We start from the raw sequence: 11,274 nt of genomic DNA, 5'->3' as shown, positions 1-11,274 counted from the left end.
CTCCATGTGCCTTAGCATAGTTTCTAGGAGTACCTGCTCCATGATTGAAATAGTTCATCTGTTTTACTTTAAATCGATGCTGTTAGCCAAATACACATTTTCCAAATAACTTATATTCTCCAAGCTTCTTTCTTGGCGTTTGTGTTTGTTAAAGTTTTGCTTCACTAAAACTCTTTAGGTCAGACCCAAGGATTTTAAACTTTGGTTTAAGTCAGTGAAATACACCCTTTTAATGTAAGACATGACCACATATCTGTAATAACACTGGTGCATAAAAAAAAAAGGAGGCAAGACAAGGTTAAACTACTCCCTTGAAGTTCAACAGGGAGATCTCCCCCTAAGTCCACTTTTTTCATAGTGCAGAGAAAATTCAGTTGTCAGATGCATCTTGATATTTTTAACAGCAAGCTTAGAGGCACTGATTCATGAACACATGAATACATATGGAATTCTGTACCGTACTTAAGAGTTTTTAAATCACACCTGTAGCACCGCAGATACAAATCACAGCACAAACAGATGTGCATTAAGCAATGCAAGATCCTCCAAGAAGTGTAAAGTGGAATGAACTAATTAAAAGAGAAATCATTTTGAAACATTAAAGACTGCCCACATCAATGTTGACAAATTAAGAAATTCTTCCTCAGTACTTATTCCAAGCAAAACTGAAAGGTAAGAACATTTTACTTAGTGCTTCAATTTAAATCAATTTGAAGTTAGGACATTTCTCTTCTGAATAGTAACTTTCAATTATGCTGAGTTTTATTCTCAGAAAGCTAGATATCCAGTCCTAAGGCACATTACAATTGAAGTAAATATAATGCTGACACTCTGCCTACTATAGAAAATACTGGATTGCATTTCTCTCCCACAAATCAGCATAAATGCTACAACCTGCTCCCCATTCAACTCCTCCTTTTGTTTTGTGTTCATGCCTGGCAGAGTTGGCAACTAAAGGGGGGGAGTGGGAAGAGGGAAAAAAAAAAAAAAAAGAGTAGTTTTCACAGAATCACAGAATGTTGGGGATTGGAAGGGACCTCGAAAGATCATCCAGTCCAATCCCCCTGCCAGAGCAGGAACCTAAATGAGATCACACAGGAAGGCGTTCAGGCGGGTTTTGAATGTCTCCAGAGAAGGAGACTCCACACCCTCCCTGGGCAGCCTGTCCCAGGGCTCTGTCACCCTCACTGGAAAGAAGTTTCTTCTCAAGTTTAAGCGGAACCTCCTGTGTTCCAGCTCACACCCACTGCCCCTTGTCCTGTCATTGGGCATCACTGAGAAGAGCCTGGCTCCATCCTCCTGACATTCACCCTTAACATATTTATAAACATTAATGAGGTCTCCCCTCAGTCTCCTCTTCTCCAAGCTAAAGAGCCCCAGCTCCCTCAGCCTTTCCTCATCAGGGAGATGCTCCACTCCCTTCATCATCTTGGTGGCTCTGTGCTGGACTCTCTCCAGCAGTTCCCTGTCCTTCCTGAACTGTGGGGCCCAGAACTGGACACAATATTCCAGATGTGGCCTCACCAGGGCAGAGTAGAGGGGGAGGAGAACCTCTCTCGACCTACTAACCACACCCCTTCTAATGCACCCCAGGATGCCATTGGCCTTCCTGGCCACGAGGGCACAATGGTGGCTCAAGTTTTCATAGAAACTACAAAATTACAGTTGCACAACAAAGTTGGTCAACTTCCTTAAGAGAAAGTTGACAGGCAGAGTTTGCTTTTCCTGGGAGGCAGTCACAATAACAGTGTTTTGCACAATAGACAGAGTCCAGATTCCAGGATCCTGCATAAATAAATTAGACACTAGAGTTTTCTTGTATATTACTGGTGAAGTGGTTTTAAATAGGTTTTGTAAGCCCAAAGTATTGTGAAGCTGATGATCTACAGAGTTAATACACTTCATATGATGCTTTTTTAAAACATCAGCATGAAGTGTTAACCTTTAAACAGGAATTCTACCTGCAAAAATGCTACTTTATTCAAGTGTCTACCATGGGATAACAGAGTGTTAGTTATTATACTAAATCACTGACACAGCTGTTACCTACACTAATCACTGGGTAAAATTTCAAGGGGCTCACACAGAAGATAAATGACATCTACGTGAAGAGTTCTTATTGCCTAGACTGGAGATAAATATTATGTCTTTATTACACACCTGTGAAAAAGGACTGAATAAGAAATAATATTAATAGAAAATGTAATTAAAGGATCTTGCAATTGTAACTTGAGATCCTAAAAGCTATTAAAAATATATCTATGGGAACAGAACTCTAAATAGAGTGCTACATATAATGCAAAAACTTGTTAATCTTCTAATTCTAATTTAAGATCACATAAATTCAGTTCTACCAGGTATTTCAAAGTTCAAAACAATCTGAACCAGTATCAGTTACAATTAAAAAAACCCAAACCCAACTATTTTCACAGTAGGTATTTCCTGACAAACTAGTTACTCTATAGATTCTCTAGCTACAGGGAAATTAAACCTCTTCAATTATGATGAATTTAATGAAATGCATAAATTTAAGTGTGAAAATAGAGAAAGAGATATACTAATAACATAGGAAATCTCTAAGCAGCTAGTCAGCATATTTAAATTAAATAACTAATATATTTAAATGTAATCTGTTAATCCTGATATTAAAACAATATCAAAATAGACAGACACACAAAACCAAACATGGCACCTTGTACCATAGCAGCACGAGGATGAGTAACTTGGATCAATACCATTGTGAAGCTGAATTTTCATACAGATTAGTATGAAAATGCTCTTTGGGTAAAATACTCTTACCCAAACTTGGAGATTACTCAGTGTTGGTTTCTAAAAGAAAGTAAACACAACTTACCAATTCTTTTACTCTGCTCTTCTCTAGGTTGAGGTTTAACTTGTTATCTGCACGAACTTTGGTAATTTCATCCTAATGGGAAAAAAACTGATAAAGCAGCAAGCCAGATTTTCTATTTAATCATAAGCAGAATAAAAATAGACAAATATGTTGTGCCTTTCTTTACTATTTCAGGAATCAAGCTTCTCTCCAATTAATGTTCATAATTTTCAAAAGAATAAATATTCCTGTTCTTCCCTCAGGAAATACTCATGCTCTATCGTATGAATTTGATCTCAGAATCAAATACTAACAATTACTTTTTAAACCAGAACATTGAGAACACCACTTAATTGAGAGCACATCCTTCTATAAACGCTGGGAATGTTTTATATATCCCATAACTCTCGCTGATTTCTAGAAATCCCTGCTTAGGCACACCTGCAAGTTGGAACTCCTCCATTAAGCAACCTTGATGCTCAAAATAACTTTAAAAGCAGTTTCTAACCTTTCTAACCTAAATGTAAAAGAAAATCTGTTTCTAAAGACTACATCTAGGGCTTTCAGAAGAAGCTACAGACATTTTAGAAGTTCGGAGATGTTTATATTTTTAAACATCTAACTTTTTAAAGCTAAGACAAGTTGTACACTTGCATTTTACTTCATCAATAGCTGTAAGTGAATCCTGCTTTTCACAGTGACAGCTGCCATTTTAATTTCCTCCTGGCAGGAATTCCAGACAGCTGACAGTTTGTCATGAGGCAAACTGCTGATCAGATGAATGTGTGGGAGAAGCAAAAGATTGCTGATGTTCTGGGAGATTCTACTATTAAAGCTAAGTAAGCACCTCTCAAGTAGGCCAATGTCAACTAGTCAAGAGTTCATTAAGTTAGTATGAACAATAATTAGACTCAACTTCTACGTCTGAATTTTTGACCTCTGGTTTATAATTAGATGCCATTACAACATGATACATTACAGCTTAATGAATCAAAAATTAGAAATACATTTTTCTTAAACTTTTACAACACTGTGTTTTGTCTGTTAGAGGAACAAGTATGAGCAAACATTCAATAACTTACCCTTGTGTGAGTTACATCTATAGTTAAAAGTCAAATTTAAAGACACCTAGCTTTTAAGAAAAGATGACTCAGATTCTTGATGCTCTACCAGTGGATCACACTAATTCATTTATATGCAACTAAAACCATAAAATAAAGCTACAAACCAAAAATTAGATGCTGAATGTATTTTAAAATGGTATTCTGAAAACCCTGATGCATTAAGCACTTCACAACACAGTAGGAAACATGCGGGATTAGCCTTGAGAAATTTATATTCTCCTTTTGCAGATGACAGTGCAAAAATAAATTGAAGAGAATAGGAAATAAATGGCAAGGGGACACTAGGGCGAGTTTGACCACATTGTCAGCTAGCTCAACAAGTCCAACAGTCAGACAGTTTCATGGACAAATCCTAGGGAAGGAAGAGTGCTCCATCCTTCCAACTAAGAAGGACATCTCAGCAGCAAACAGGAGTTCCCAAGTCAGATGTCCATACTCCCTAAGAACAGCTGATGTTTCCTAGTTTCCAATCTTAATCACTCTTGCAAGAAGATTTTAAGACAATCTTGGTTTTGATGGTAGAAGGGTGTCTGGAGTGCTCAGACAGGAAAACCATAAAAAACACAAACAAGCACTGATGTTTAAACCTGATAAGAATGAGGATCTGTATGATAATTAACAGAGTAAGTTTTCTACAGGGAGTCTGTTTTCTTGCAATGCTCATTTGCTCCCAAATAAGTGAGACCGAACGTAATGGTCCCAAACTCAGTGGTCTAAAGAAGTCATTTAAAGCTATTTTAAATTCTGGAAAGCTAACAGGTAAGTCTTCAGATGAGGGGGAAAAAAAAGAACCAAGCAAAAAAAAAAAAAACAACCCCAAAAAACTCCAACACCTGCCAAACCAATTAGTAAGTGCTGTAATTTTAAAAGTACATTGCACCTGCACATGTAGCAGGCAGACCTAAATGCAGAACTTCACTCAGCTTTAACTGGGACATGGCAGCCACTTTCTGCATCTGTATTAAGGACATGTAAGTTAAAAAAAAAACCTTCAGAGAAATTTTTCTTCACCTCTTGTACCATTCACGGTTCCCTGTCATCACAAATGAAGTATGCATGAAATTTGTCTTTGCTGTAGCCCACAATGTACTATCAACTGCAATGTCAGTATCCTGCATATCACAACAATTAAGCACAGCTTTTCAAATAAAGTCTTGAAAGCAACAATTTTCTTTTTCTTTTCTTTTTTTTTTTTCTTAAAGCAAACTAGACAGGTGTTAATTCTTAATTACATTGGTATGGTATCTTACCATTACTTGCTTCTTTATCTGCTGCAGTTCAAGTTTTATTTTCTGTGAGAGTAGAAGAAAAATTGTACACTTTATTATTGGATATAAACTCACATCATTTAGAAATACTAATGAATCTGTATGATCAGTAACAATGATCCAGCAATAATAGTAACAATCCACAGAACAATAAAAATCTATAATGTGAAAAAGAAGGCAAACCAAGCATGGTTTAACTCTTATGTCCTCAGTATGTGTCTATACACACATGCATGTTCGCCCAGGACTGCACATTCATAGAATGATAGAATGGTCTGGGTTGGAAGGGACCTTAAAGCTCATCCAGTTCCAACCCCCCTGCCATCAGCAGGGACACCTTCCACTAGACCAGGTTGCTCAAAGCCTCATCCAGCCTGGCCTTCAACACTTCCAGGGAGGAGCAGCCACAACTTCCTTGGGCAACCTGTTCCAGTGTCTCACCACCCTCAGTGTCAAGAATTTCTTCCTAATATTTAATCTAAACCTCCCCTCTTTCAGCTTAAACCCATTTCCCCTTGTTTTGTCATTAACTGCCCTTATCAAAAGTCCCTCCCCACCCTTCCTGGAACCCCTTTGGGTACTGGAAGGCCGCTAGAAGATCTCCCCGGAGCCTTCTCCTCTCCAGGCTGAACAGCCCCAACTCTCTCAGCCTGTCCTCACAGCAGAGCTGCTCCAGCCCTCGGATCATCCTTGTGGCCTCCTCTGGACTTGTTCTAGCTGCTTCATGTCTCTCTTGTGTTGGTGGCCCCAGCACTGGAGGCAGCACTGCAGGTGGGGTCTCAGGAGAGCGAAGCAGAGGGGCAGAATCCCCTCCCTCGACCTGCTGCCCATGCCTCTTGTTGCAGCCCAGGATATGGTTGGCCTTCTGGGCTGCAAGCGCACATTGCCGGCTCATGTTCAGCTTCTCAGACATTTGCAAACAACATTTCCAAACAGCAGCACCAGACAGAAGCTGGCAACGTACCCCAGCAGTGAGGGTGGCCAAATGCACGGGATGGTATTAACGAGAGTAAACCCAGCAGGTGCAGGGAAGGGATCATCTCCCCATATTCAGTTCCTGTGAGCCTGCACTGGAAGTGCAGCGTCCAGCTTTAGGCTCCCTGCTAACAGACAGATGTTGACACTCTGGAGCAAGTCCAGTGAAGGGCCATGAAGATGATGTGGGGCTGGAGCACACTATGTTGGGGGTGAGGAGGAAAGAGAGCTGGATTTGTTCAGCTTTAAGAAGAGATGGCTACATGGCAATCATACTGCAGCCTGCACCTACCCAGTGTTCTCTAGAGGCCCCTTTGCACCAAAATGATTCTATTACTTTATGTCTTTCCAAAGATCCATGGAACAGGTAACAGCTGTAGCATCTTCTATCAACTCTCTCTGGAGATCATCCAGTCCAGTGCCCAGCTCAATGCAGGGGCAACTAGAGCAGGCTGCTCAGGGCTATGTCCATTTAGGTTTTGAGTATCTCCAGGACAGCGACTCCACAGCCTCTCTGGGTATCCTATTCCGGTGTTCTACCACCCTTACAGTAAAAAGGGTTTTCTTGTGTCTAAATAGAGTTCCCACATTTTGAGCTGTGCCAATTACCTATTGTTCAGTCACTGTACAACACCAGAAAGAGCCTGTCTCTGTCTTCTTTATACCCTCCCTTCAAATATCCATATACATTGATGAGATACCCTCTGAGCTTTCTCTTCTCCAGGCTAAACAGTTCCAGCAATCACAGCCTTTCCTCACATGTCAGATGCTCCATTCCCTTACTGATCTTTCCAGCTGTTTGTTGGACTCTGTCCAGCATGTCCATGTCTCCCTCACACTGGAGAGCCCAGAACTGGACCCAACACTCCAGATGAAGTCTCACCAGTGCCAGGCAGAGGGAAAGGATCACCTCCCTTGACGCACTGGCAGTCCTCCTAACACAGCCCAGAAGGTTGTTGGTCACCTTTGCCACAGGGGCTCATTGCTGGCTCATGGGCAACCTGGTGTCCACCAGGACCCTGGAGGCCTTTTCTGCCAAGCTGCTTTCCAGCTGGTCACCCCTAGCCTGTCCTGGTGCATGGGGGTTGTTCCTCCCCAGGGACAGGACTTGGCATGTCCATTTGTTCAACTTAATGAGATTCCCATCAACTCATTTCCCCAGCTTATTGATGATGTCTCTGAACGGCAGCACAACTGCCTGGTGTATCAGCCACTGCTCCCAGCTTTGTATCACCTGCAGGCTTGCCCAAGGTGTGTTCAACCCCATCAACAAGATCATAAATGAAGGTGTTAAACCATACTGGCCCTAGAGTGAATCCTTTGGGTACAAGGTGCTTTTTTACATCATTAGAAAAAATAAGCAAGTGCTAGAATAGTACTTTCCAAGATAGCAATTTTTACCTCATTTTCTGAGCGAAGTGCTGAAAATTCACTTTTTTCCAAAATAATCATGTCCTTTTTCACACCACCAATGTGGGACATTACTTGCTGAAGTGCAATTTCCTTTAAAAGAGGGAAGAAAAACCTCAGAACATATCGTAACCATAATGCTTTTTCTCATCTGTGCCTACAAATACGATAGGCTATTTTGGTACCCTGAAATATTTAATTCAGCAATTTCAGATTAATTATCCGAGTTTCAGAAAGCAAGATAAATTAAGTGACACTGACAAAATAAGCAAGTTAGGCTCAAATGTTCATAACATTTAGCAAAATCAGCAGTGCTAACACAGATCAGAATAATTCAATTAATAGCCTAGGAAGGAGTTTCTTACAAGTCTTCCTGCCCCCTCCCTGGAAGTGTTCAAGGCCAGGCTGGATGAGGCTTTGAGCAACCTGGTCTAGTGGAAGGTGTCCCTGCTGCTGGCAGGGGAGTTGGAACTGGATGATCTTTCAGGTCCCTTCCAACCCAAACCATTCTGGGATTCCACTTTCATTCAAAAATCTAGGCATAGAAGGAACTTGAGATTGCTTATTGTAAGTCACTTACTGTAAAATACAACCAACCATGGGAGAAAGGGTCCCTTTAACACTGCACTCTCTGACTGACTGTGGAACAGTCAGCACAGGAGGAGGAAGCACTGCCACATCTGCTTTGCCTGGAATCTAAAAGCTGGGAAGGATGGGCTGAAACCTCCCTAGATGGCAGGGGGGTTGGAACTAGATGATCTTTAAGGTCCCTTCCAATCCAAACCATTCTATGATTCTATGGAAGGCTGTGCAAAATCCAGGTGTTGTGCTCCTTAATGAGATGCCCTACTGCCAAGGCTATGACACTACAAAGACAGCAGCTGCTGTTTTCTCGTGTTTTAAGACAGCAGCCTCATGACTATGAGGTAAGTTAAAGCTTGTGTTCAGAAGGTGACTTGGGGCTGCAAACCCCAGCCCCCTAGAGTAGCCCCAGAGGTTGTACCTCAGCTATTGCTCCTTGTCAGCGTTGATGACATGTCAGGGAATTCCAGGATACCCGATACTGTGAATCCCATTCAAAGATGTTTAAGTTCCACATGCAGTGGATCATGTCTTACTCTGAATTTCAGTTTCATTTCCGGAGCCAGATGCCCAAGAGCTCAACGTAGCAATATTCAACACTGTCACATCCAATTCCTTAGATCTACCTTTGTATGACCCCACCCCCCAAAAAATCACAGCCAGTATTAGAACAAGCCTTGCCTCCAGACACAATGTATGGATACCATGAGGATACCATCAATCACGTATGCACCAAAGGAAAAGGAGATAGATTTCAGCATCAGCATCCAAACTATACGTGTTCCTATATCTTACCAGTATATACAACTACACCAATCATGCCCTAAAAGCATCATATAAAAAAAGAAATTCAGCTCAATTCTAATACAATGTAAATGTCATTGTGACACAAAGAGATAAACAAAAATGTACCAGATAACAGAGTGCTACATAACTGAGGGAATCTGTATTTCTGTTACAAGCCTACGAAAGACTGTATGTAGGAGCTGTAACTATTCAACTCGATGCACTGAATACTTCTTATGTCTGTCTAAGAGCCTGCTCAGTAATTCTATTTCATGCTACAATAAGGCTGAAACTAAAAAAAACTACCTGTAGTTGGCATATCAGCTCACAGTACCTAAAGCTCAACACAACACATTGGTAAGTGTTTGATGAACTCAAGACAAAATTCACCAGCTGATACCCAGGGAAGTTTGTTCTTCATCTGCAAACTTTTAAAATACAGCATCTAACAGTAATAAATAGCAACAGATACTTAATTAGCAGGCACACTAGGTTTTGATTTACTTTAACCCCACCATTGTCTCTGATCTAACCTGCTGTACTTTGGTGACCATGTCCTGGTAAATTATATCCAGGTTGGTGTTCATAATTTTCACTAACGCAGACACAATGACCTCCGACTGCTGAGTAGTGAACCCTAAAGCAAAACAAAATACAACAACATTCAGAGAGAGACCCAAATCTGGACAGTTCACAGAAACAACACTTGCTGATACTCAGCACCAAGTTAAAATCAATTTCAGTTAAAAGAGATAAAAAACCCACACTCCTCTTGATCCAGAACTAACAAAAGACCACAATCAGTATGCCCCAGTTCCTCCACCTCAGAATTACATCTGTGACATAGTTCAGCTGCTTCTCTAGTACAGCACTGCCACAATACCAGGAGGATAAATGCTGAAAATTTTCTAGAAGTATTACAGAATATGGTTATTTCTATAAGCAAGAATTCTGACCCTGAAAAAGCAGATACTTACTTGCAGTACACTACAAATCTTCAGCACTACTGAAGCTGTGCGAGACTCAACGACTGAAAACAGAGCTGACTGCTCTGATTTTAGGCCTACCAGACTCTGAGTCACTATCAGAAACCTTTTAAACAGAATATACTGGGAACTATTGTAACACATTGTCCCTAGAAATACTCTCAGCTTTTCTGCTTTCAAGTTTTCTGAGACAAACCACACGGCAGGGGAAAGGGGCTGGGACCTCACGTCTTCAGGGACAGAGAGCTGTTAGAAGTCAATTCAGCTGTACTGAACTTCACCTTAAGGTACCTTCCCCACCTCAGCAACATTAGCATGAATTCAAAACAATCCATCCCCTTATCTATGTTTTAGCACAAGAGCAGCTGTGTTTTATACAGTATTCTACATTCTATCCTAAAAGCTGCATTTTACATAGTAGTCCATCTTCAATCCTATTATAATACATTGTTACAACTTCACAGTGCTATATACTAAATATGTAGGAATCCAATCAACGTATTTTAAACCACTACTTTGAAAACTCTGTTTCTAACTCTCAATTCTTAAAATTTAATTTCTCTTTAGCATTTTTAGTTACCAGTAAGATAATAAATTATTCCAATCAAAGTTACATAAGCTCACTGTTTCATTCTGGAAGTAGGAAAAGCCTGTATATTCTTACCCAGTATATATAATAAAAAAGAAAAGCCATAAAACTGAAGCATCACATGTCAAGATGTCAGTAATAAACTCTGTAAACTTAAAAAAATCACTCATGAAATGACATCACAAATAGCTACCCGTTTGTAGTTAATTACCATTTTGTTCCAAGAGGCATACCAGCGCATGAGTGTCAAAAAAAAGCTTCCTATTTCCCAACAAGGAAATATTTCCTTTGCTTTGTAAGGATGATGATGCAGAGATGCTTACATCTGAAAAAAGATAAACGAGAAGTAAGTTATCTTTAATAAAGAATCTTTAATCAGCATGTTTGCTTTCTAGCAGTGTCCTTACTACCCCAAATATTTTTCATTTATGACAAAATATTAGATTGTGCATTGAGATGATTGCAGCTTGCTTGGAACTGAAAAGGTATCCAAATAACAAACTCTACGCACAAGAGCTTGAAAAAAAGAATACAACACTACTGCTGCACGTTGGAGATGCTCTCCAAGAATATAGTGTCCTAGAAAAACCCCACCAAGCATCAGGGCCTTAAAATTGTTCCGATTATTGGCATAATCAGTGGAAGAGGGTTGGAACTGGATGATCTTTAAGGTCCCTTCCAACCCAAACCATTCTATGAACTATAAGTTGTGAGCACTTCA

At 40.2% G+C, this 11,274-nt stretch overlaps 1 protein-coding gene across 1 annotated transcript; it reads right to left on the bottom strand.

The window, feature by feature from the left end:
- Nucleotides 1–2,854: 2,854 nt before the first annotated feature.
- LOC104519026 (mitochondrial calcium uniporter regulator 1) lies at nucleotides 2,855–10,878 on the bottom strand (the record flags this gene model as incomplete). Its single annotated transcript, XM_010174254.1, has 5 exons — nucleotides 2,855–2,926; nucleotides 5,208–5,249; nucleotides 7,602–7,703; nucleotides 9,512–9,615; nucleotides 10,765–10,878. Coding segments are annotated over 5 exons (434 nt in total), but the record flags the coding sequence as incomplete, so codon positions are not given.
- Nucleotides 10,879–11,274: the final 396 nt, after the last annotated feature.

This window comes from Antrostomus carolinensis, unplaced genomic scaffold (genome assembly GCF_000700745.2).
Source record: "Antrostomus carolinensis isolate BGI_N321 unplaced genomic scaffold, ASM70074v2 scaffold47278, whole genome shotgun sequence".
Classification (NCBI taxonomy): domain Eukaryota; kingdom Metazoa; phylum Chordata; class Aves; order Caprimulgiformes; family Caprimulgidae; genus Antrostomus; species Antrostomus carolinensis.
This window is presented reverse-complemented; position numbering and strand designations above follow the sequence as displayed.